This window comes from Neoarius graeffei, chromosome 11, assembly GCF_027579695.1.
Source record: "Neoarius graeffei isolate fNeoGra1 chromosome 11, fNeoGra1.pri, whole genome shotgun sequence".
NCBI classification, from domain to species: domain Eukaryota; kingdom Metazoa; phylum Chordata; class Actinopteri; order Siluriformes; family Ariidae; genus Neoarius; species Neoarius graeffei.
In genome coordinates, this window is record NC_083579.1 from 54,413,476 (window position 1) to 54,440,264 (window position 26,789).

Below are 26,789 nucleotides of genomic sequence, written 5' to 3' on the forward strand. Positions count from 1 at the left end.
ACTAGGGCTGCTCGATATTGGAAAAAATCAATATCACGATTTTTTCAGTAAATATCGATATCGCGATTTTTAAAACGATATTTATACACCTTTTTTTAAAGCCCTGATCATCAACACCTGAGGCACCGGGCCACATTTTTATAGTACAGGCCTCATAGGCTACCTGTCAACCCTTCCCGTTGTACCCTGAAACGCCTTTTACTTAAACTATTTACTGTGCAAGCGCGTACTTTGCATAGGTCCTATAGCCTGCACAAGGCTCACGTTCTCCTCACTCAACATTTCCGATCACAGAGGATGGAGCCAGCGCTGGTATTACCAGTGATTACTGCGTAACGTCCACACTGGCTCGTAGCCAGCCAAGGATAAAATCTCTCTCTCACACACACACACTACAACGTAAGCTTGTGTGTTGTTAAGACACCAACATTAAACACGCACAATATAGAGACAAGTCCTTAAGAATTAACATACATGAAAATAGGCTTCTCTTCCTTCATCTTCCAAATGTGGACTCCGCTATCTTTTTGGCATGTCAGCATTGAAATACCATTTGCAGAGATATTTCACTCGCCATTAAGAAAAGTAAAAGCAACACATGATTAGGGCTACATGATTAGCAGGGGGACACCGTTTTAAGCGCACGGAATTTTAAAAACAATGTAATTACATCTGAGTCCGTCTACATCGCGCAATAAACCCGTCCTTAGCAGAACCTACTTCAAAGCATGATGCTAGCTGCAGATGCACAAGTCAAAATCAAATGAACCCAAGTAAACATGCCGCGGCGGGCAACATTAATAACCAGATTGCCTTACCTTAAAACGCTGCCTTGACCACAGGACGACTCGCAATTATTCCACTTAAATCCACACGGTTTAACACATCTAACACAGCTAGCAAGCTGGATATGTGCTAATATTGTTGTGCTTGTTTTCTTCCGTAGATGCCATTTTTACATTACCCAGTCCCACATCCAAAAATATGACGTAAATATATGTTAATTGTATTATTATAACTATTAGCAAGCAAATCAAACAACATATTAAGAAATCAATATATCAAATCACCCGACACGTATGAAAACAGAAGAACTGATTTTTTACTGTTGCGGAGATATCGCGGGAGTAGAATGGATGACGTATGCAAGGCTACGGTGTGCCTTAGGGAACAGAAGGGTTCGTTTTACCTTACTGTCACGTCAATGTTATTGTTGTTTTATTGCCATTGTAGAAATATTGTGCATGTCCCTTTCGACAAATGACAAAAAATCGTTTCATATCGATATTATGAATTTTGATATCGTTTGACACCAATATCGATATCGTGATAAAAATACGATATATTGCACAGCTCTAATCTCCACCATACAGGGATGTGTAGAGTGAAGCAAGCTCAGGCTGGAAGTGCTCAAAGACCGACTGGGTAAACTCTGCAGTGTACCATAGATGCAAAAGTGTGAAATTTATAAGCAGAAGCCTTTCAGTTGGTGTCATGTGGCTTTGAATGCATCCAATCAGTGATGATCAAAACCAGCCGGAAATGCAAAATCCTTACCTCACTTTATCCTTCAAATCCACATCACAGTCGAAATGCTTTTAGTACCTTTGCATGTAGTTGTATGCAGGACATATAAACAACTGAAGCGGCAGCATGGTGGTGTAATGGTTAGCACTGTCGCCTCACAGCAAGAAGGTCCTGGGTTCGAACCCAGCGGCTGGCGAGGGCCTTTCTGTGTGGAGTTTGCATGTTCTCCCCGTGTCTGCGTGGGTTTCCTCCGGGTGCTCCGGTTTCCCCCACAATCCAAAGGCATGCCGTTAGGTTGACGTGGGGTGGCCTTGGGCTGAGGTGCCCTTGAGCGAGGTACCTGACCCCTGGGTGCTCTGTTGTGGCTGCCCACTGCTCTGAGTGTGTGCGTGTGTTCACTGCTTCAGATGGGTTGAATGCAGAGGATGAATTTCACTGTGCTTGAAGTGTGCATGTGACGAGTAAAGGTTTCTTAGTCTTAGAGGCTAGAAATGTTATGTTCCATACTACTATACTGTCCCTGTGCATCTTTGCATAGATTCTCAGACTTACATTGCACGCCATAGCAATACTTCCTTATATTTTACACAAAAGGAGGCAAGCGAAATAAATGTGAGAAGTTGTGCCAGTGCCCCAGAAAGCACAATGCCTTTGCTCTATTTTTAGTTCCAGATTAAGTGTTTCACTGAGAGTAGGATGAAGACTAGTGATTGCCAGCTGATATGCAGGATATGCAGGATAATTTCACACACACACACACACACACACACACACACACACACACACACACACACACACACACACACACACAGCGGTTCCACAGTGGTTAAGCTTTGGCTCGGTGACCGAGGTGCAAAGAAGTTGAGAGACCCGAGAGAAATCTGTTGCAGCTCTGGAATCGTCTGACCCATTGATTACAGTCCTGCTGCTCTTCACTGCTGGATAACTTTAGCCTGACATGCTCAGAAAGCCTCATCTAAGACTGCAGGAGCAAAAGTCCTGGAAAAAAAAAAAGCTCACTGCATAGAAATAGAATGTAACAAGGGCAATGGATCCAGACAGAGTGTGTTGCTGGATGGCTGCAGTGTCATCTTTTTAAAAAAGCTTCAGCTATGCGGTAGCTTGTGTCCTGTCTTTTATATGTAAGGTACTTTAAAATTTGTGCTTTATTATAAGGACTAAATAATAATAGTAATAATAATAAGCCCTCATCTCACTCCTTAAAGAGAAGCATGGGGGTTGGATTGAGAAAGCGAGCAGCTTTGGGATAGACCCTGGGATAGACACTAATGGCCCTTTTCCACTACCCTTTTTCAGCTCACTTCAGCTCGCTTCAGCTCACTTCAGCCCGACACGGCTCGCGTTTCGACTACCAAAAACCAGCACGACTCAGCTCGTTTCAGCCCTGCTTAGCCCCTAAAACTCGCACCGTTTTGGAGTGGGGCTGAAGCGAGCCAAACCGTGCCGAGTGAGGCTGGAGGCGTGAGCAGACACTCCCCTGTGCACTGATTGGTGAGGAGGCGTGTCCTCACATGCCCACACACGCCCCGCGAGCGCGCTGGGATCTGTAAACAACGTAAACCCGGAAGAAGAATAATTACGAATTACGAGAATTTCTGAAGCCTTATGCGCCTCGCCTCATCTATACGCTCTTGCCAGTATCTGTTGGCGTTGTCGGTGACAACAAGCCACAGCACCAAGACCAGCAACACTAACGACTCCATGTCCTCCATGTTTATTGTTTACTATTCGGGTCGTGAGACTACCGCTTAAAAGATCACTGAATCAGTGACATACAGAGCATCGTGGACGAGTTCGCGGAGCGCAAGGCTCGCCGTATGCCCTTCAAATAATGCGCGCAGTAGGCTATTGATGTTTTATTATGAGCCATGTACAGTATGTCGCCTAATGTTTTTTTGTTTCTGAGTTACATGTTCGTTTGAAGGACTTAATGTACAAAATAACATAGTTGCACCCCGTAGTGTTGAAATTGGTAAACACAGTGCATTCAGTGAGGTTTGCACCGCCCTCCTTTTATTACTGACTCTTCCTGTCACCGTTGCAACCTCTGAGCGCTCATTCGTATGCCCTTCAAATAATGTGCGCAGTATAGGCTATTGATGTTTTATTATGAGCCATGTACAGTATCCTAATGTTTTTTGTTTCTGAGTTACATGTTCGTTTGAAGGACTTGATGTACTAAATAACATAGTTGCACCCGGTAGTGTTGAAATTGGTAAACACCGCAGTTGCGGACATTTTGTAGCCTAAAATGATGTTATGATAAGCTTTAATAAAGGGCCCGGTCATTTGCCCCGCCCCCAGCCCGGCTCTGACTTGTTCCGCCACTGTCACTGATGTCACTGTTTGCGCTGCTTAACGACATCACGTGACGTCCACCCACTTTCGCTAACTCCACCCAATGTGTCCACCCACTTCCAGCCAGCACGGTTCAGCGCGGTTGTAGTCGAAATGCAACTCCAACAGCCCCGCTCAGCTCGACTCAGCTCGACTCAGCACGGCACGGCTCAGCCACGTTTGTAGTGGAAAAGCGGCATAAGCCTCCACATTATAAACCCGTTGGTGGTGTTATGGCATGAGCAACTATTGGAGCAGTTTTATGAGCCAGTATTGGCATATGGATGTCACATCACTGAATATACATGTGAACATTGCACGATTGTACAGTAGAATAACGCCACACTTCCTGTTTATGTGGCATAACATATTAATGGATTGTCTTGCCATGACAACACCATTTTATTATTTCACAAATTTGCATTGTGGGTATCTTGGCATGATGCTAATCAAATTTAGAATGAATCTGCTGAACCGTGTAAGAAGATCATAAAAAAAGGTTGGTTTACAGGTATAGCCTTATTGCTAGTTAGTGGTGCAATGACCATGTAGTTTGAAAGGCATCTCACCATTTACAGCTGAATTATGTGACACTTCCTGTTTGCACTGTGACCTGTCAATTGAACACCTTGCCATGGCAATGTTTGACATATTACAAATTCCATCAAAGACCTATTAAAGTCATGCTGACCAAATTTGGTTTGAATGCCCAAGAACAGTGGTTTTCAAAGTGGGGGCCGCAGCACCAGGGGGCGCTAGGGGGGCCTCAGAAAGTTGGAGGGATGATAACAGAAAAATGTGAAAAAAAATATTGTTTTAATAATTATTATTAAATATATTGTAATTAGTTTTTTAATCATTATTATAAAATATAATTATTAATAATAATACATCATATCGAAACGTTGTTTGCCATGCTCATCTCTCCGATTGCCTGTGACGTTGCGGTTTGCGCCATTTATCAAGCTGCTTTGCTCCTCAAACTAGCATATTGCTAGCGCAAAATGGACAGGTTTTTGAAGAAGAGACCGAAGGAACAAACCAACAGCCCTGCTGTGGAGGACACTGCTGCGAAAAAAACTAAGAAGTCCTGGCCAACTAAAATCCGAAAATATGAGGCAGCATACATTAAGTATGGCTTTACAGGCATACAGAAAAATGGCCATGATTGCCCGAAATGCGTCCTCTGTCTGGAGACCCTGTCAAACGAGTGCTTAAAACCTTCGAAACTTCAGCGTCACTTGGTACAAAAACATCCGACAGATGCCGAAAAAACAGTAGATTTCTTCAGACGCAAAGAAGAGCATTTGGTCAGGCAATCTGCTGCATTCACCCAGCAAGCTACTGTCCCCGAGCGGGCCCTGAAGGCATCATTTTTAGCCTCGTACCACATTGCTCATGCTAAAAAACCTCACTCAGTTGGAGAAGATTTGATTTTACCAGCCACCAAAGACATTGTCCGAGAATTGCTTGGTGAGGATGCTGCCAAAAAATCGATGCTGTCCCACTCTCTGATAACACCGTGAGCCGACGGATTGGTGACATGGCTCAAGACATATCTGCTCAGCTGTTGGAGCAGGTGAGAGCCAGCAAATACTTCGCACTTCAGCTGGATGAGAGCACAGGTTTATCCAATGAGGCCCAACTGCTTGTGTACATCAGATTTATTTCACAGGAAAGATTTGTGGAGGAAAAACTATTTTGTAAAGCACTTGAAAGAAGAACTACTGGGAAAGACATTTTTCAAGTTTTGGACGATTACATCGAGTCTAACGGATTGGACTGGACCCGTTGTGTGGGGGTGTGTTCGGATGGAGCCGCGGCAATGACCGGGAAGATCAGTGGAGTGACCGCACTCATTAAGCAGAAGGCCCCACATGTAGTGGCCACACACTGCATGCTCCATCACGAGGCACTGGTCGCAAAAAGGATGGATAACGAGTTGAATCAGGTACTACAGGAGGTTATACAAGTACCGTATTTTCCGGACTATACGTCGCTCCGGAGTTTAAGTCGCATCAGCCAAAAAATGCATTATGAAGACGAAAAAAACATATATACGTCGCACCGGACTATAAGTCGCACTTTTTTGAAGGGTTATTCTATCCATAGAATCTGTGATTCTATCTGATAAGCGGCGCGTGGTTACTGCGCGACTGCATTGTTTATTTAATAAACGAACAGCTGAGCAGTGATAACGCGCCCTTTGCCCTGTAAGTAGTCTAGTCTGATTATTTTAAATATCTACTACTATCTTTAATACTATCACTATCGTTATTATTAATAGCCTATATTATTATTATAACTAATATTAGTAGCCTATTACTGATGCATTAATCAGTTTGCTTTTAGAATATTTTTACCGGTAGGGCTTATTATCGCCCCATGGCTCTTTCATCTGTGTTATTAAAGCTGTAGTCATCATCGAGGAGTGTCATTCTTCATTTTTGTCGAATTTTATTTCATCAAATCAGAGGTCAAGTAGGCTATAGGTATATCATCTCCAAAGACAGGTACGGCAGTAAAAACAACCATCTAGTGAAAAAAACAACAACAACAACCGCTTTTAAATCCCCTACTTAAATCCTTAAAATGAGTCATTTAACTCATGTCTTGTGTGATCTGATCTCCAATGGTGAAATAAACCGGTTGTGATGAGTACAGTCTGTTATTTTAGAAGATAAATGTAATATATAATTTAATATATAGGCTAATAAAAATTAATATTTTATAATATAATATCACGACATATTACTGTCTGTAACTGTTTGTCACTAAAGCGTTTTCTAAGATCATAATGTCTGATATTATTATTATTATTATTATTATTATTATTATTATTATTTTACACACACAATAAGCGCATGTGCGTAAAGTTATAGTAAACCATCCCCCGCCTTTTTTTTTTTTTTTTTTTGAGTCATCCCCCACCTCCTGCGTTCCGGGACCTCCCACTTCACAAATTAAGCACTGCCTAAAATCACTACATAACTTATTTAAATAACTATAGGCCTATCATTAATAATAAAACACAGGTCAATCAAGTTTATCAAGCTGATGATTTCACTCCAAATCAGCAAATCCATTGAATTCCTCATCCTCGGTGTCGCTTCTGAACAACTCTGCCTCCAGCGGCAGATGATTCACTCTACACACACAACTTTCTCAAAAGTTGTAGTCACACATTGTGTGAATCAAGACAAGTGTCTACCTGAGCGATAGGATTTACAGTTTTTGAATGAGAAGCCTGAAAGTAAGGAGAGGACAGCCGCGCTCTCCCATAGACTCACATTATAAACGTGGCAGCGCTTTTACTGCAAAATCAGAAAAGTCACTTGTTTTTAACTCGCTCTAGTGTCCACATTTTTTACACTAGGGACAAAAAAAATTACATTTATGTGTTCATGGGAGTCTTGTAGCACTCAATGTGAAAGAATTTTGTGAATAGCTCCTTTCATTTCCGTGTAAATCAGCGTTGTTCGAGGAGAGGGAACTCTGAGAAAAAGCGCTCTTTGCTTGTTATATTGTGTCTTTTCCCTGCACCGTTACCAAGGCGACGAGCTGCACTCAGGGAGCAGAGCGGGGCGGGGCTGCTCTCTCTCTCTCATGGTGTATTGAGCTGTTATATTTGCAGAAAAATTCATGTTAAAAGGTGTCTCATGCTGCATCAGATTCATCAGAAGGTGGTAACTCAGGTGACCTGCAAAGAAATTCATTATATTTTGTGAAATTATTCCTGTCTAAATATAGGTTATGGCAGCCATCTTGAAAAAAAAAAATTCAAAAAAAAAAAAAAAGGCCTGCCTACCGACCCTAGTTTTGAAATCTACGTAACCGGAAACACACACTTTTTTTTTTTTTTTTTTGGCCTTATTAAGATTGTTGTGCTATTTGACTGTTTGATTTTCTGTGTGGATGAGTCTCGAGTTGCAGATAGAGCCTGATTATCTTTCCTTCAGAGAAAGCCTTCATCTCACTTTCACAGAAGATAGTAGGATAATCAGGAACAGCTCAACTTCCATTCTCTTTGTTGTATCATGATTTTATGCGAAGTATTACAAAACAAGTAACTGTTTATTGCATACCTCATGTGTGTAACTCACTTAAAATGTAATCAGTGATTTTGCAAAATACTGAATAGTGTCTAAAAATGGTGGAGAGTCACATCGTTCTGTTTTCCTCCTGTATTCTATCTGTGCACAGCTTAGCGCTACACCCAGAGCACGTGTTAGTGGCCACGGGACAGGTGGGAAAGGAGCCATATATCTGTGTGTGGGACTCCTACACTGTCCAGACCGTGTCCATCCTGAAGGACACGCACACACACGGCATCGCCTGCCTCGCCTTTGACCTTGACGGACAGGTAAGCATTGGCCAATGTGATTTTGTGGTGTGAGTGACAAACCTGAGAGGAAAGTGACATTATATAGCCGATTTAAAAAAAAAAAACCCGCAAGTTTCAAAAATAGTCTTTCATCACACAATCAAGACCTAGAATGTAATGAGATTCACATTCAAGCAATTAGGATGTACATAGTGACAGCGCTCTCCAAAATGATACGCTCAATATCAGTGGGAAATGACTGTCAGGCTAATGACACAGAGCTTTCAAGTGTCCCATCTGTGCGTACTTGATTGGTGTGACTGTGACAGGCTGACTGACAGCGAGAGCATGCAAGGGTGAGAGAGGAAGAGAGATGGAAGGTGTGATGAAGTTTAGAGATTTATGAGTCAGTATCCTCTATTCTCAAACAGTCTGATACAGACAGCAGAGCAATACTAATTCCTGAGCATACATGCTAAAGGTCACAGTAACGAGAGTGAAAAATGGCTAAATATCAATGTAATATCAATTCTGTGTCTGTCTCTCTGTCTCTGTCTATCTATCCATCCATCCATCCATCCATCCATCTATATAGCCTGTCCTTGCTTGGTTGCCCTTATAGTTTTTATATCACTGACTGTATAACCATATCCACAGAGTAAAGCTGTGTTTTACAGTCACACTGATAACAAAAGCAAATAAAAGGATCTCAGTTTGCTATTATTTTCCTTATAAAATAGTACAGCACACTTTTGTCTACATCCCCATTTAATAGAAATGAGTACAATCAGTTGTCATAGTGATATCGAATCCTCTCCTATCACACAACAAAAGCGAGTTATGAGCTGGATATTCAATTGTGCTAAAGTGTTCTGCCTCACAAAGGCAGCAGAGTGGTGTCTGTGCTTAGTTGACTACAGGGATCCATAAAAGAGCGTATTGTATTCTATTGTAGTTGCCTTACGGTTCACAGGAGGAAAATCACATTTATAACATCAATATTTCACGGCAGGCTGAGGTTTTATAGAAGAGAATTTTCCCTCCAGCCCCAGGAGGCTGGTCGATGCCAGCAGAACGATGTTAGCAAGGTAGCGTGTGTGGAGAGCAGGAAGAGGAAATTATTCTCACCTTTTTTTTTTTTTTTTTTGCCGAGACGGATGGAAGTGAAGATATTTCAAGATGCTTTCTTGGAAACTCAGAATGCCTCTAGCCAGCCTCTTCTTCATAAATCTATCAAAGAATAACATGAAATCGTTTATTGAAGGTACCTTTCTTTTTTCTACCAATTGGACACAGAGCCGCTCTCAGAGGACAGAGCTCTCAGTGTAATGGTTTACATAATGTCAGTCTTGTGTCTGAGTTTGAAATAAGGATATCAGGGCTGATGGGACAGAGATGGAGCACTGAAATGTGAATCTGAAGAAAAAGGTGTTTGGAAATACTGCATACCTCCTACAACGTAAAAATAAAAAATGTGTTTTTATACATTGCAAACACTAGCGTGCCGAGCCTATTGTTGAGCACTATATAAGGTAAATTCGGGTCTGTTCTTGAGTAGAGAGGTCAAGAAATCATGAAGGAAATGCAGAAGAATTGGTCTACGTTTTAGATGGGGGAAAAGTCGTCGCTTCCCGAACGCTACAATATCAAGATTACGTGCTGCATTATCAAGATCCCATATCTTTCTTCACGTTTGTATATATTACTGTCCTTGTAAGAGAACAGTTTTCAGATTCATTGAAATCAAAATATCTGAATGGTAGAGGGCTACACATTTCTTGATGTAATTCTCAATTCAATTTGATTCAAAACGAATAGACATAAAGTTTGTCTTAAATAGCTGTTATTTATGCTCAGGGGCTTGGCTATTGCAGTGCTGCAAATCAGTCATTTGTAACATCCCACTTTTTAGCTACCAATAACTGCTATAGTAATGTATGAAATTAATAAATATATATATTGTTCCTTAAAAAATTGGTCAGACAATCTTGATTGTGAACTCTAAGCCAAAACTAGCCCTGGTATCTGGGCTAATTAACCTATAGCATTTGAAGACATATTTAGAAGAAGAAGAAAGAAACCTTTTGTCACATGCACACTTCAAGCACAGTGAAATTCATCCCCTGCATTTAACCCATCTGAAGCAGTGAACACACGCGCACACACAACCAGAGCAGTGAGCACCCAGGGGTCAGGTACCTTGCTCAAGGGCACCTCAGCCCAAGGCCGCCCTACGTCAACCTAACTGCATGTCTTTGGACTGTGGGGGAAACCGGAGCACCTGGAGGAAACCCACGCAGACACGGGGAGAACATGCAAACTCCACACAGAAAGGCCCTCGCCGGCCACTGGGTTCAAACCCGGAACCTTCTTGCTGTGAGGCGACCGTGCTAACCACTACACCACCGAATGGAGATATATGCAGAATGGAGATATATGCAGAATGGAGATATATGCAGTACTTACTGGGGTGTAAACCACAGGCTTCCACATGATATGATATTGATTTTCATTCATAATTCAAGCATTCAATATGTGACAATACTGAAACTGCTCTGATACAATATGATGCAGTTTGATTTAGTCGCCTTCAATTGATATGTGACCAACTTTGTTCAGAACCTGGATTAGGCCTCCAGTTGATGAGTGAGTGCAAATGATGTAGAGAAGATTTAATGTATCAGATTTATGGGATCCGAAAAAGATGCCCGAGCCACCTCAGCTGATTCCTCTCGATGTGGAGGAGCAGCGGCTCTACTCCGAGCTCCTCCTGAGTGACTGTGCTTCTCACCCTATCTCTAAGGGAGCGCCCAGCCACCCTGCGAAGAAAACTCATTTCGGCCGCTTGTATCCGCGATCTTGTTCTTTCGGTCATTACCCAAAGCTCGTGGCCATAGGTGAGAGTCGGAACGTAGATCGACCGGTAAATTGAGAGCTTCGCCTTTTGGCTCAGCTCCTTCTTCACCACGACGGACCGGTAAAGCGACCGCATCACTGCGGAGGCTGCACCAATCCGCCTGTCGATCTCATGCTCCATCCTTCCCTCACTCGTGAACAAGATCCCGAGATACTTAAACTCCTCCACTTGAGGCAGGACTTCTCCACCAACCTGAAGAGGGCAAGCCACCCTTTTCCGGTCGAGAACCATGGCCTCGGACTTGGAGGTGCTGATTCTCATCCCAGCCGCTTCACACTCAACTGCAAACCGCCCCAGTGCATGCTGGAGGTCCTGGTTTGAAGAAGCCAACAGGACAACATCATCCACAAAAAGCAGAGATGAAATCTTGTGGTTCCCAAACAGGATTCCTTCTGGCCCCTGGCTGCGCCTAGAAATTCTGTCCATAAAAATTATGAACAGAACCGGTGACAAAGGGCAGCCCTGCCGGAGTCCAACATGCACCGGGAACAGGTCTGACTTACTGCCGTCAATGCGAACCAGACTCTTGCTCCGTTCGTACAGGGACCGGACAGCCCTTAGCAAAGGGGATTATCAATTATAATCACTAATAATCTATTTAGGATTGTTGCTTCAAGTCACTTCAGTTGTTGACTTTTAAATCATTGCATCAATCCAAATCCACATCCGATTGTTACACCCCTGATACATAAACAACATTATTTCCCATGGGTGTGACTGGAATCTTTTGTGCATTCGCACAAAATGAATTTCTCCGAGTATTTTGGTATAAAGGTAGAGTAACGCCACTGCCTGCAGCACTTGTCTTATTCATTGTGAAAAGCCAGGACAAGTGAAAGAGTCTCTCAGGGCCAGAGGGGAACTGTCAGGTCTTCAGAGAAGGCCCAAACATATCAGCATTTCAGATGTTATACTTAATTTCTTTCATTCTCAAATTTATTTCATTCATTCATAATTTCATTATAATTGTTTTCTTCTAATTCTAATTTGGCCTCATTTTCTGTCAAATTTGCTTCAGAAATGAAAGCATTAAAATGGAGTTATCCAATGAGATTTTTTTGTTTGTTTGTTGTCTCTAGGCTGAGAATAGTTTACAGCTGGCTCACTCATTGGTCACTTCATTGCCAGGACAAGGCCATGGCAGTGTACAGTATGTTTATTTAGAAAGTGACAGATGAATTAACCAATCGGATTTTGAGTTATAGTAGGGGGGACCAAAAATATACCACCCTAGGCCTTCTCGAAGGCCAACACTAGCTTAGCCATCAGCGCAGTAGTGAAGTCACCTTCCAGCCGCTGTAGCGTTCATCAGTAGTGTTAGTGAATGCTAATAAAGCAGTCAAGCCAGTGCTATCAAGAGCAAGTAGCACAGGCTGACGACCGAGAAACTAAGTTTCCTATCTCCAGACTCCTCTTCCATGCACACTCGCCACAGTATTTTTCATTCATACTTCAGTATTCATTTCCCTATGTAATTTACTTAGTTACTTTTAAAATCACCATTGACAACTACACACAACGGAGCTATCTGGCAGCCTGACGCTAATCCCTTGCAATATCATTTGTCCTGTTGCTTTTTTTGGTATGTCTGGCTAAGTTTTGGCTGAGCTGAAGTCCCAGCTCTAATAGTAACGGTTCGCCACTGCTCAGAGTAATAGTTGAACTGACTACTCTGTGCCCACAGAACCTGCATCAGTTCAGGACCCACTGAATGGTCCAGGGTGCAGTTATACAGCTGATTTAGTTGTTTGTGAAAGATACAACAGTAAATTAATTTAAATTGATCTCTTATGACTGTTGTAGTGTTTGGTGTCTGTTGGTCTTGACTCCAAGAACACAATCTGTATATGGGACTGGAGGAAAGGAAAAGTATTGGCAGCTGCTCCTGGTCATACAGACAGGGTAAGCGCACACACACACACACGCACACAAACTACATAAGATAATATAATATTAAAAATGGACAGTGTAATGACTCATCCGCTCATTACATGAATCCCACTAATGATTTCTCATAACAATCTCAAAACAGACAACCATAAATAAATTAGCACTGATTAAGTGTTTGGGTCCAAGATGCACTTAGGAAATTGCTTTCTGATAGCATATTTTAAATGAACAGAGCGACTAATTGTATTTCTAGTCAGTATTGTGCCCCACTTCCTATATATGTATATTCAAAAACACAGAATGTTTCCTGTTTATGTCATATTAATCTGCAGGCTTTCGTCTGTTGTGATGGATGCAAAGGCTCCAACATAGCAATGTGTAAAAATAGCACCTTTAATTCTGTAATATTGATCCAATCTCTTGTTTATTTATTTTTCTTTTAAAAAGATATTTGACATATCATGGGACCTGTATCAGCAGTGCAAGTTGGTGAGCTGTGGAGTCAAGCATATTAAGGTACTGATCACGAATATCATAATTATTTTGTGTTTTAAAATCAGCCAGCCAATCACGTGGCAGCAGCACTAAGCAAAACATCATGCAGATACAGGTCAAGAGCTTCAATTCAAGTTCACATCAAACATTAGAATGAAGAAAACGTGTGATCTCTGTGACTTTGATCATGGCATGGTTGTTGGTGTCAGAAACTGGATAGCTAAAGACTGGAAAATGACCAGGTGAATTTTTTTTTTTTTTTTCCCTAATCCTCTATCACCCAGACTATTGATTTTGGGTGAGTCTGTGCCTGTGATAGCCTCAGATTCCTGTTGTTGACTAACAAGAGTGGAACCCACTGTGGTCTTACATTGCATTAATGGTATTTAGCAGACACTCTTATCCAGAGCGAAATGCAACATACCCAGAGCAGCATGGGGAGCAGTTAGGTGCCTTGCTCAAGGGAACTTCAGCCATTCCTGCTGGTCCAGGGAATCAAACCGGCAACCTTTTGGTCTCAAGGCTGCTTCTCGGACCATTAAACCATGACTTCCCCAGCTGTTATAGCCCATCCTCCTTCAGGTTTGATGTTTTGTGCATGCTGAGATGCTTTTTTTTTTGCTCACCACAGTCGAGTTTGTTACCGTCAGGCTTGTAGTATTCGAGTCCTGGACTCGGACTTGAGTCCGACTTGTGCTCTAATTTTAAGGACTTGTGACTCGACTTGGACTTGAACACTGATGACTCTCACTTGGGCTCAGACTCGTGCATTAACTGCACTCGGACTCGTAAATTGGAGACGAGGAATTGTTTTTTTTCTTTATTTTTTTTGTAACATGCCATAATAATTTGTCATAAGATGTATAATATATATAAAATATTTACATACATGCATATACACACACACACACACATACACACATTAATTTTGTGTAAGAGTGTCACCCCTGTGCGCCTTGGCACGTGCATCAGATAGACTCTTGGGCGTGCTCCGGACAGCTCACGCGCCAAGCAGACTCGCGCGTGCACGGATGTGCCGTAAATGACTTGCACCTGCACAGGATTAAGGTGCAATTGGCACACCTATATAAAAACTGTGAAAACACACTTACTTTGCAAAGTATTGAGTTGCATTGCTGACACGTTACTGAGCCTTATTTCCTTGTTTGGTTTCCTGAGCCCTGATTTCCTGTTTCTCGTCTTTGATTCTGCTGAGTCTACGATAGCCTGTTTGTGCCTCGCTCGACCCATTGCCTGTTTCACTGTTTTACGATTTTTGCCTGCCATCCTGGATTGTTTACCTGTCTTCACTTATATTAATAAACACACCTTCTGCACTTGGGTGGCACGGTGGTGTAGTGGTTAGCGCTGTCGCCTCACAGCAAGAAGGTCCGGGTTCGAGCCCCGGGGCCGGCGAGGGCCTTTCTGTGCGGAGTTTGCATGTTCTCCCCGTGTCCGCGTGGGTTTCCTCCGGGTGCTCCGGTTTCCCCCACAGTCCAAAGACATGCAGGTTAGGTTAACTGGTGACTCTAAATTGACCGTAGGTGTGAATGTGAGTGTGAATGGTTGTCTGTGTCTATGTGTCAGCCCTGTGATGACCTGACGACTTGTCCAAGGTGTACCCCGCCTTTCGCCCGTAGTCAGCTGGGATAGGCTCCAGCTTGCCTGTGACCCTGTAGAACAGGATAAAGCGGCTAGAGATAATGAGATGAGATGAGATGAGACCTTCTGCACTTAGATCCGTCTCCTAACCATACATCATGTTCAGGGACAAACGAATGTTAATGGTGCTAAAACAGCCACCGTGAAATGGTGCGGTTGGAGTCTTGTTCTCAGACTCAACTCGGATCAATAGTGGACTTGACTCGAAATTTTTTTAATGACTTGAACATGACTCAAACTTGAACACTGGGGACTCAAGACTGGGCTCGGACTCGAGGTTTAGTGACTTTAGTAACTATCTCTAATTGATTTGCCATACATTGCAAAGCTTCTTGAAAGGGTTGTTGCTGCCCAGTTATAGTCCCGTCTCACGACTAATAATCTTTATGAAACTGTTTCAGTCTAGTTTTACCCATTTCCCAGTACCAAGTCAGCACTTCTTATGGTAGTTAATGACCTCCTCTCCTCTACTGATGCTGGGGCTCTTAATATGAGCGTTCTTCTGCTATTTCTATTAATGGTTCTGCCTTTTCCTTGTTAAAATAATATCTTAGTTAGACAGCAGTTTACTTCCATGTCCAAGTACAAGTCTTCCATGGCATCCGTTAGCAGTTGTGTCTCTCAGGGATCTATCTTAGGACCTCTCCTGTTCACCATCTACATGCTACCCCTGGGCCAAATCATCTGCCATCATGGTCTGAATTTTCCTTGCCATGCAGATGGCACACAGATTTACATCAGTTGCAAGCCTTCTACATCTACCCATCCAAGTATATTCAAAACTCTGCAGCCAGAGTCCTCAACCACACTAAACGCTCAGCATACATCACTCCTGGCCTCCATAACCTCCACTTGCTCCCTGTTCTGTATCGCATTCAATATAAAATTCTTTTGTTTGTATTTAAAGCACTCTATGGCTACACTCCTCAGTATTTTACAGAAGTACTTCAGCCCCACTCTCCCATTCACTGTCGTAGATCTTTATCTTCGGGTCTGTTGTCTCATCTCATCTCATTATCTCTAGCCGCTTTATCCTTCTACAGGGTCGCAGGCAAGCTGGAGCCTATCCCAGCTGACTACGGGCGAAAGGCGGGGTACACCCTGGACAAGTCGCCAGGTCATCACAGGGCTGACACATAGACACAGACAACCATTCACACTCACATTCACACCTACGGTCAATTTAGAGTCACCAGTTAACCTAACCTGCATGTCTTTGGACTGTGGGGGAAACCGGAGCACCCGGAGGAAACCCACGCGGACACGGGGAGAACATGCAAACTCCACACAGAAAGGCCCTCGCCGGCCCCGGGGCTCGAACCCGGACCTTCTTGCTGTGAGGCGACAGCGCTAACCACTACACCACCGTGCCGCCCCGGGTCTGTTGTCTGTCCCAAAATTTAAACTGTCCACCATGGTTTCCAGGGCATTTAGGGTCGCAGCCCCCAAGTTGTGGAATTCTCCTCCCTAGAGCCTTTGTGAAACTATTTATCTCCCCATATTCAAAACTCAGCTGAAGTCTTATCTCATTTGTTCTCTCTCTGCTACCCCTCCTTTCCTGATCATTGACTGTCATCTTGTCTGTTCCTCTTACAATGGTTTGAGCTAATCTGCTGTACTTTTGCCATGTTATTTGTAATTGATTATATTACATTTCTTCTGTTTATTTTTAATTGTTATTTCATTTGTGTCTATTTGTTTGTTTGTGGTTCCTTTGTGTGGTAGTTGTTTTTTGTTTATCATTCCTCTTTAAAGCATCCTCAGGTTGGTGAAAGGCGCTATATAAATTACACTTATCAACAAGGCATTCCTATCCACAGAACTGTCATTCACTCAATGTTTTTTGGTTTTTTTTGCGCCGTTCTGTTTAAACACGAGAGATTGTTGCATGTGAAAGTCCCAGGAGATCAGTAGTTTCCGAAATACTCAAAGCAGTCCATCTGGTATCAACAGCTATGCCACGATCAGAGTCACAGAATGTTCAGCCTGATGTTTGATGTGAAATTTGCCTAAAACGCTTGACCTGTATCTGCACGATATTTTGCACTGCGCCGCTGCCACATGATTGGCTGACTGAATAACTGCGCAAATGTACAGGTGTTCTTAATAAAGTGGATGGTGATTGTATGTCATGTTGCATGCACTGTCCTTGCTGTCTCTTCATAGTCAAGCCTGTCAGAAGAAAATAGCATAAAAATCTGTTACCTAACAAGTTTGATATCTTTCTGTCTTTTAGAGCTGATAGTAGATCAGTGACATGTGCTAACAGTCAGACACTAAGCATTAAAATATATTGAAGTGCATTCCAGTATCTATCCATCCATCCATTATCTGTAGCCGCTTTATCCTGTCCTACAGGGTCGCAGGCAAGCTGGAGTCTATCCCAGCTGACTACGGGCGAAAGGCGGGGTACACCCTGGACAAGTCGCCAGGTCATCACAGGGCTGACACATAGACACAGACAACCATTCACACTCACATTCACACCTACGGTCAATTTAGAGTCACCAGTTAACCTAACCTGCATGTCTTTGGACTGTGGGGGAAACCGGAGCACCCGGAGGAAACCCACGGGGAGAACATGCAAACTCCGCACAGAAAGGCCCTCGCCGGCTGCTGGGCTCGAACCCAGGACCTTCTTCCTGTGAGGCGACAGCGCTAACCACTACACCACCGTGATGCATTCCAGTAATGCTACTTAATTAAAATCTTGATCGAGATGTACTTGGAAAAACAGTATATTTATTTCCTTTAGTCGTTACAAATCATGTAGGTAGTATTTGTTTTGAAACCCTGCACCCACTGTGTAAAAGCACAAAGCTGGAGTTGTGCTTGTGGGTGGATAGACAGGGCGAGAGTCCAGCTCAGCATGGTGATTTTCCTGGTATAACTCAACCTGATAATTAGCTGGTGTTTTGAAGCAGGTGTTTAAAGCGCAGAGTAGGATGTACTACCAGGTTCTGTGTTAGAGTTTTTGTATAGTGACTTAATAGAATGTAGCTCTTGAGATGAAAATATTGTTGTTTTTTTTTACTGGAGTAGTGTGAGTGAATAATAGGGGGGATTGGTAAAACTTTGAAGTACTTTGCTGATTCAACTTCTGCTGCTCCGCTTATGAAAGGATCTGTGCTAAGTGCTGAATGCCTTTTCAGTTTCTTCAAAGCCACTGGATGATTTTTGGAATTTCCTTCTCTCTGGTGGAATAATATGGTGACAAAGTATTTGCATTGGTTGTGCTGTGCTGCATGCTTTAATCTCATGGCTGCGAGTGTCAAGTAATACACGTCCGGACCATGTGACATCTGCTCCCAGGCCCAGTGCTCAGTCAGCGATTACAGCATTCAGTGCATGCAGGAGATTTAGCCCGAAGTAATCCCCTTCTCTCTATCTTTCTCTCTGTGAGGCAGCCGCAGGGAAGCATGGTGGCTTTGGGATACAGGATTTTCTACGATGTTATAATTAGTACCAGAGCAACTGAAGTCAGAGCTTGATTTATTCAGTGTTAGAAGGGGGCCTTGGTTTTGCTTGCGTTAATGTTAATGTGATGAAGGGAGGTGGTGTGTGTGTGTGTTTGCTCTCTACTCTTAGCTTAGTGGTTTGTTAAGCTTCACTGAGCTTCTGGAAAAGAACCTGCACTGCCACATCCTGTAATACAGCCTCTTAAAGCTCAATCACATCTTCACTTGTGCTCCCCATTGTTCTGTAGTACTATTCGATTATTTAATAAGTTGTATAATTGCAGATATGATCGCTGTTAGATTAATGTATTTCTGCTTGCTCTACGTATTTCAAGGAATCGCTGAGTAGTTATGTTTTGATTTCCAGCTTTTCCCATGTACTGCGCTGTTAATTATCATTTAGATGACACTAGGTGGCTAATTTCTTAAAAGGCAACTGGGAACCATTTACTTTTTCTCTGGCTGGCTGTTAATTTTATCTTTAAGGCTGGCAAATGTGTGACAAATCATAAAGATCAACATGGGGGGGTATATGAAACCCCACACATACCCCATTCACACTCGCACTGAAAGCTGTTTATTTATCGCTGTTATACTGTAATGGTGTCGTGTTGGAATGGGAGCAAAACAGTGAAGTCGAAACATTAATCAATCTCCTGGTGACCTAATAACATAAGCAATAATCTTTTACCCCTGTTCCAGTGGGAATTGGAACCACTGGATTACCGTGTTGTGACCGGTCCTGACGTTGATGGTGGTCATGTAAATGATCATGCAGTGATATTGTGACAGAATTCCTGAAACTTACTGTAAGTAATCCAAATAGTCATACTGCCTCACCATAAAGCGATCAGTGGCGAATTTAAACCAACAAGGAAAGAAAACGTAGTAGAACATGTAGAAGTTGAGGAGATGTGGTGATGGTTGTGTGGTGGCGTATGTGTGTTTGTGAAGAGGTTTGGCAGATAAATAGCACTGACTCATTTTGATTACGTTAAAAGCTTTTCCAAAGAGCCGACTTCCAAACCTAAGCTGTGTGATTCAGTGCTGCTTGTTGCTGTGCTAGCATAATGCAGTCAGTTTCTGACACATTCATCAGTGAGCCAAGCTCTCACTTTACTTCCTCTCTATTTTGGCTCAACTTCATCTTTGTACTTTGTAGCTGTTTGGCCTTGAATGGTTTGGCCTTGCCTCTCAGCATCCTGAATGCTCACTGAATAAGGCAGGACTGCTCACTGTGTGTGTGTGGGGGGCAATACCTCGCCTTGCTACCTCTTTATGATTCGAAAGACCTTCATATTGGAATACATTAGTATTCCAGTATAGATGAGGCTGAACTCAGAAGTATCTTGACATTGAAAACTCAGGCATGTTTGTGTATCTTCATAAGCACACATTATTGAATAAGAGATGTGTAGTTTGAAACCGTATACACTTTAGACTTACGGAGCCAAATACTAAATGGCTGATGAATATATGAGGAGATATGTAATAATAATAATAATAAGTTCAATTTATATAGCGCCTTTCTCAAAACCCAAGGTCGCTTTACAGTTATAGAGGAAAAAAAAGTCCACCAAATAGAGGCCAGTATGTCATTCCAATGGTGTAGCAGCCAGAGTCCCACCAAAAGGTACACAAAAACAAGTCCCACACCGCCAGCACAGCCGGCGCGATGCCACCGGGCAACATCACTCGGAACACCACGCCATGGATCCACAAAGTGAGCACAGAAGCACCGTCACGCAGAGCACTGGTACGTCCCAAACCACAAAATGAGCAACGAGCTCACTGTAGTCCATAGCTAGGAGCACAGGCATCGCCCACAGCGAACCAAGGCCTGGAGGGAACCGACGCCCAAAACTGGGTCCAGAGCTACACCACAACTGGCAGACAAAAACACTCAAACATCAAACTACACAAACACACACTAAATAAATAAATAAATAAAAAGAGAGAGAAAATAAAATAAAAAGCTCCGGTGAGAAGCGGCAGCCAGAATGCGCACAGCGTACTCTCAAATGGAAACGGTGATCAAGTTCAACGTGTGTGTGTGTGTGTGTGTAATATCATACTGGTCATACTGGTATTTTACTTGTCCGGATGAGGTCTCACACATACAGGTGACCTTGTAGTTCTTATAGTGTTCTTTCTGTCTCTCTCTCTCTCTCTCTCTCTCTCCTTATGCAGATAACTAGCTAAGATTATTTAAGAATTTTCAAATAATGTGTCAAAAGATACACACAGAATATCCATCCATCCATTATCCATAACCGCTTATCCTGTACAAGGTCACGGGCAAGCTGGAGCCTATCCCAGCTGACTACAGGCGAAAGGCGGGGTACACCCTGGACAAGTTGCCAGATCATCACAGGGCTGACACATTGAGACAAACAACCATTCACACTCACATTCACAGCTACGGTCAATTTAGAGCCACCAATTAGCCTAACCTGCATGTCTTTGGATTGTGGGGGAAACCAGAGCACCCACAGGAAAGTCACACAGACACGGGGAGAACATGCAAACTCCACACAGAGAGGCCCCCGTCAGCCACTGGGCTTGAACCCAGAACCTTCTTGCTGTGAGGCGACAGTGCGAACCACTACACCACCGTGCCGCCCCTACACACAGAATATGTCTATATAATAGTATATCTACTATATACTGTATGTCAGGAATAATATAAGAGTTTACCTGTTAATATTTAAATGAGTAAGTCCTTCCTTTGTTTTCTCTACCCTCCTCAGTTCTGGAGTTTGTGTGGGAATGCTCTGACCCCTAAACGTGGTGTGTTTGGGAGGACTGGCGAGCTGCAGACCATCCTCTGCGTGGCATGTGCCAGGGATGAAGTCACATACTCCGGTGCCTTGAACGGGGACATCTACGTCTGGAAGGGAATCAACTTGATACGGACAATACAGGGGGCGCATGGGGTAAGCTGTGTGCCACTGCATTTCCTGCCTTTGAAACCTGCATGACTGAACCACACTATGCAAGAGGGAGGGGAAAAAAGACGTTTTTTACAAATGTTTTAATCATTAGTTATGGTAGCTGCAGAGCGATATGATGTTTCAGCTTACAGTCCCTGACAAAAGTCTTGTCGCTTGGGTACAAGTTGACCTTAAGTGCCCCTCAAATATATGTCTAATCAATTTTTTTTTTTTACAAGAAATGGCTAATTTCAATCCCAACAGCTTTTGAAATAATGTTTTGGTGCCAAATGAAACTGCTGAAAAGCATTCTAATGTTCACAGCTTGGTAAAGCCCACTGAGTCAGTTTTTGCAAAGACAAAAGTCTTGTCGCCTTGTCATATGATGCACCCAATCCTAGATTACAGCCTCACCTGTGATCAATAATTGATCAATCAATTAGTGGGTGTGTATAAAAAGAACCCCAGCACACCAGACCTTCACATCAACTGCAACTTGACCTCTGACAACATGCCTAAGATTCACCCTGAGACCAAAGCGTTGATTATCAAGAGGCTGAAGACCAGATCCACTGCTGAGGTGGCTGACACCTTCAATGTGTCTCAGCGTCAAGTACAAAGAATAAGAAAAAGATTTGAAGAGACTGGAGATGTTTTTGACAAGCCCAGGTCCGGCAGACCCTGCAAGACAACTGCTCGGGAGGATCGTTTGTTGGCTCGAAAATCCAAGGCCAGCCCCGTTTCCACTGCAGCAGAGCTCCACCAGGCCTGGTCACCTCAAGTCCCCGTGTCAACCAGAACAGTTTGTAGAATTGTGTCTCGAAATGGCCTCCATAGTCGAATCAGTGCCCAGAAACCAGCACTAAACAAAAGGCAATTAAGAAAGCGTGTGGCATTTGCCAAGGCCCACAGCCTGCTAAAAGGATGGACACTGGAAAAGTGGCAGAAGGTGGATTTCTCAGATGAATCTTTGGTTGAATTACATCACAGCCGCCGCAAATATTGCAGGAGACCTACTGGAGCCCGCATGGATCCGAGATTCACCCAGAAAACAGTTAAGTTTGGTGGCGGAAAAATCATGGTCTCGGGTTACATCCAGTATGGGGGTGTGCGAGAGATTTGCAGGGTGGAAGGCAATATCAATAGCTTAAAATATCACGAAGTATTAGCTACCTGTTACATTCCCAACCATAAAAGGGGTCAAATTTTGCAGCAGGATGGTGCTCCATTGCATACTTCCATCTCTACATCAAAGTTCCTCAAGGCGAAGAAGATCAAGGTGCTCCAGGACTGGCCAGCCCAGTCACCAGACATGAACATCATTGAGCATGTCTGGGGTAGAATGAAAGAGGAAGCATGGAAGACGAAACCAAAGAATCTTGATGAACTCTGGGAGGCATGTAAGACTGCTTTCTTTGCTATTCCTGATGACTTCATCAATAAATTGTATGAATCATTGTCGAACCGCATGGATGCAGTTCTTCAAGCTCATGGAAGTCATACAAGATATTAAATATGGATCTCACAGCACCACTACTTAATTCACTGATGTTATGCAACATATTTTTGTATTTGAAGTAAATTATTTGTTCAATTTTCACATTACTCTCTGTAGGCAACAAAACTTTTGTCTTGCCAAAATCTGACCTTTCTGTGTTCATTAAATCAGTGGTTTTCAAAGTGGGGGCCGTGGCCCCCTGGGGGGCCGCCAGGGGGCGCTAGGGGGGCCTCAGAAAGTTGGAGGGACGATGATAAAAAAATTGCGAATTTTTTTTTTTAAATAATTATTATTAAATATATTGTAATTAGTTTTTTAATCATTATTATAAAATATAATTATTAATAATAATACATCATATCGAAACGTTTGCCATGCTCATCTCTCCGATTGCCTGTGACGTTGCGGTTTACGCCATTTATCAAGCTGCTTTGCTCCTCAAACTAGCGTATTGCTAGCGCAAAATGGACAGGTTTTTGAAGAAGAGACCGAAGGAACAAACCAACAGCCCTGCTGTGGAGGACACTGCTGCGAAAAAAACTAAGAAGTCCTGGCCAACTAAAATCCGAAAATATGAGGCAGCATACATTAAGTATGGCTTTACAGCCATACAGAAAAATGGCTATGATTGCCCGAAATGCATCCTCTGTCTGGAGACCCTGTCAAACGAGTGCTTAAAACCTTCGAAACTTCAGCGTCACTTGGTACAAAAACATCCGACAGATGCCGAAAAAACAGTAGATTTCTTCAGACGCAAAGAAGAGCATTTGGTCAGGCAATCTGCTGCATTCACCCAGCAAGCTACTGTCCCCGAGCGGGCCCTGAAGGCATCATTTTTAGCCTCGTACCACATTGCTCGTGCTAAAAAACCTCACTCAATTGGAGAAGATTTGATTTTACCAGCCACCAAAGACATTGTCCGAGAATTGCTTGGTGAGGATGCTGCCAAAAAAATCGATGCTGTCCCACTCTCTGATAACACCGTGAGCCGACGGATTGGTGACATGGCTCAAGACATATCTGCTCAGCTGTTGGAGCAGGTGAGAGCCAGCGAATACTTCGCACTTCAGCTGGATGAGAGCACAGATTTATCCAATGAGGCCCAACTGCTTGTGTACATCAGATTTATTTCACAGGAAAAACTATTTTGTAAAGCACTTGAAAGAAGAACTACTGGAAAAGACATTTTTCAAGTTTTGGACGATTACATCGAGTCTAACGAATTGGACTGGACCTGTTGTGTGGGGGTGTGTTCGGACGGAGCCGCGGCAATGACCGGGAAGATCAGTGGAGTGACCGCACTCATTAAGCAGAAGGCCCCACATGTAGTGGCCACACACTGCATGCTCCATCGCGAGGCACTGGTCGCAAAAAGGATGGATAACGAGTTGAATCAGGTACTACAGGAGGTTATACAAGTAGTGAATTTTATTAAAGCCCGTCCCATGAAACACAGACTGTTTACCCTGCTTTGTAATGAGATGGGCGCTCGTTTTGAGGGGCTGCTGCTTCACTCGAACATGCGCTGGCTGTCACGGGGCGCAGTTTTGAGGCGTGTCTATGAGCTGCGGAGGGAGGTTGCAGAGTTCCTCTCATCTGAAAAGCATCAGCTGGCAGATCGGTTCACCGATGCAACCTGGATCCGCAAACTTGCATACATGTCAGACATTTTCCAGCATCTAAATGTACTGAATCAAAGCATGCAAGGACGTGACACGTACATACTCCAGGTACAAGACAAAGTGCGTGCTTTTTCCAAAAAGATCATGCTGCGGTCAAACAAGCTCCAGGAGGGAGTTACAGAAATGTTCCCACTACTTCACCAGGAGCTGCTGTCATGTGATGATTTGGGCTCCGTCTCTCCATTGATCCAGTCCCACCTGGAGCACCTCCAAAGATATTTCAAAGACTATTTCCCTGACCTCGAAAACACACATTTAAACTGGGTTAGGAACCCCTTTGCCCCCGGTGTCGGTTCTAGTCTGGAATTAAAGTCACAGGAGGAGCTGATTGAGATGACCAACTCGGGGGATTTAAAAATGGACTTTGAGGCTCTTCCCCTGTCTAACTACTGGCTACATGTAAGAAAGGACTATCCCAGCTTGGCTGACAGGGCATTGAAATGCCTTCTCCCTTTTGCAACAACCTACTTGTGTGAGTCTGGCTTTTCAACTTTAAAGGTACTCAAAACCAAACATAGAGCACGTCTACATGTGGACAACGACATGCGTATGGCACTGACGGAGATTAAGCCCAGGGTTGACAAACTATGTAGGAGCCACCAAACCCATCCCTCCCACTAGTGTAAACCGTCTGTCACTCCACACACACACACACACACACACACACACACACACACACACACACACACAATTGAGAGTGGTTTGATTTCTTTTGTGCTGTTCTTATCAACAGTTTGTTGAAAAGTTTATTGTTCAGCGCGAAAATATTTGTGTTGAAAACATGTTAGTTAATAATATTCTTATGCTAAACAAATGTAACAATTATTGAATATTGAATAAAAGTAAGAGAAAACATTCTAAAAGTTGATGTTTCTTTACATATTTTGTAGCATTGTCTGTGGGTTTGCAAAGGGGGTCCCCGGCCAGAAGCTAATGCTGTTTGGGGGGCCTTGGCATGGAAAAGTTTGGGAACCCCTGCATTAAATGATCAATCTTTCTTCAGTGAAGCAAATTTATTTTAGTGTATTAAACATAATTTGGGAGGGTTTTAGCTTTCATATGAGCCATTTTTAAAACCAATGGATTAATTAAAAGTCAGGTTATAAGCTGTTGTTTCTACAAAATGGATAAGTGACAAGACTCTTGTCAGGGACTGTATATATGGAGCACTTTGCAAACCAACCACTGGAATGACAATAGGATGATATCACATTTCATTCGAGTTTTTAGATATTACTGCTACTTTATGTGAATACCTGTATAAAAAGAGGAAAGGAAACCAAAGAGTGTTGATAGTAAGTGTTGAGGATTAGAAGATCCTAAAAGTATTTTTTAAACACTGTTTTTTGGTCTCTGTAAGTCAGTGTGTGCTATTTCATGTGGATTAAAGTCTTCACAAATATTCTAAAATTGTAGAACATTGCAAAAAATGAAGAAAACACTAATAGGTGTTTTTTCAAACTTTTGTGTGCTAGTGTACTCACTATGTCACCTCATTTATTATCATAAGTATACAAAAGATTAATTTGATACTGAAATAGTTTACATTTCAAGCAGTACAGAGTTACGTTTGACCTTAAAAAATCCTTCTTTTTTTTTTTTTCCCTGCGCATGAGGATACGTTGCTGGTTTTGCTGTATTCAGTCGGTCTCTATTACACAATTTTTGTGTGTGGCTTTGCAGTCAGGGATTTTCAGCATGAATGCAGCTGAAGAGGGCTTTGCCACTGGTGGCAGGGACGGCTGCATCCGATTGTGGGACCTGAACTTCAAACCTATCACTGTCATCGACCTCAGGGAAACAGACCAGGGATATAAAGGTAATAAAAATCTAATAGTTCCTTCTGTTTGCCAGCTATATGCTGTATCTTTTGGTACTGGGATTATTACAGAAAGTTTTAAATATAATAATTTTTTTTTTTTTTAATAAAACATTGATCATCTGAATAGAATAATTCTGCAGTGTTTAATTGCTAATGGACTCTCTTTCTTCTTTTGCTCTTTTACTCAATTTGCTTTGACTCATCAGTAGCTAGAGCTGAAAAT

At 42.8% G+C, this 26,789-nt stretch overlaps 1 protein-coding gene across 6 annotated transcripts in view; it reads left to right on the forward strand.

Annotated features, from left to right (window-relative positions):
* The window catches only part of eml5 (EMAP like 5), a 107,342-nt gene that overhangs the window by 38,124 nt on the left and 42,429 nt on the right, over window positions 1-26,789 (forward strand). For all 6 annotated transcript variants that reach the window (XR_009655648.1, XR_009655649.1, XM_060934231.1 and 3 more), the window contains exons 2-6: window positions 8,089-8,248; window positions 12,930-13,028; window positions 13,464-13,532; window positions 21,382-21,567; window positions 26,428-26,563. Coding sequence is in view for 4 of the 6 variants with exons in the window: in XM_060934231.1 (XP_060790214.1) it covers window positions 8,089-8,248; window positions 12,930-13,028; window positions 13,464-13,532; window positions 21,382-21,567; window positions 26,428-26,563 (650 nt within the window). In the remaining 2 variants the exon portion in view is untranslated. The remainder of the gene's footprint in view (window positions 1-8,088; window positions 8,249-12,929; window positions 13,029-13,463; window positions 13,533-21,381; window positions 21,568-26,427; window positions 26,564-26,789) is intronic.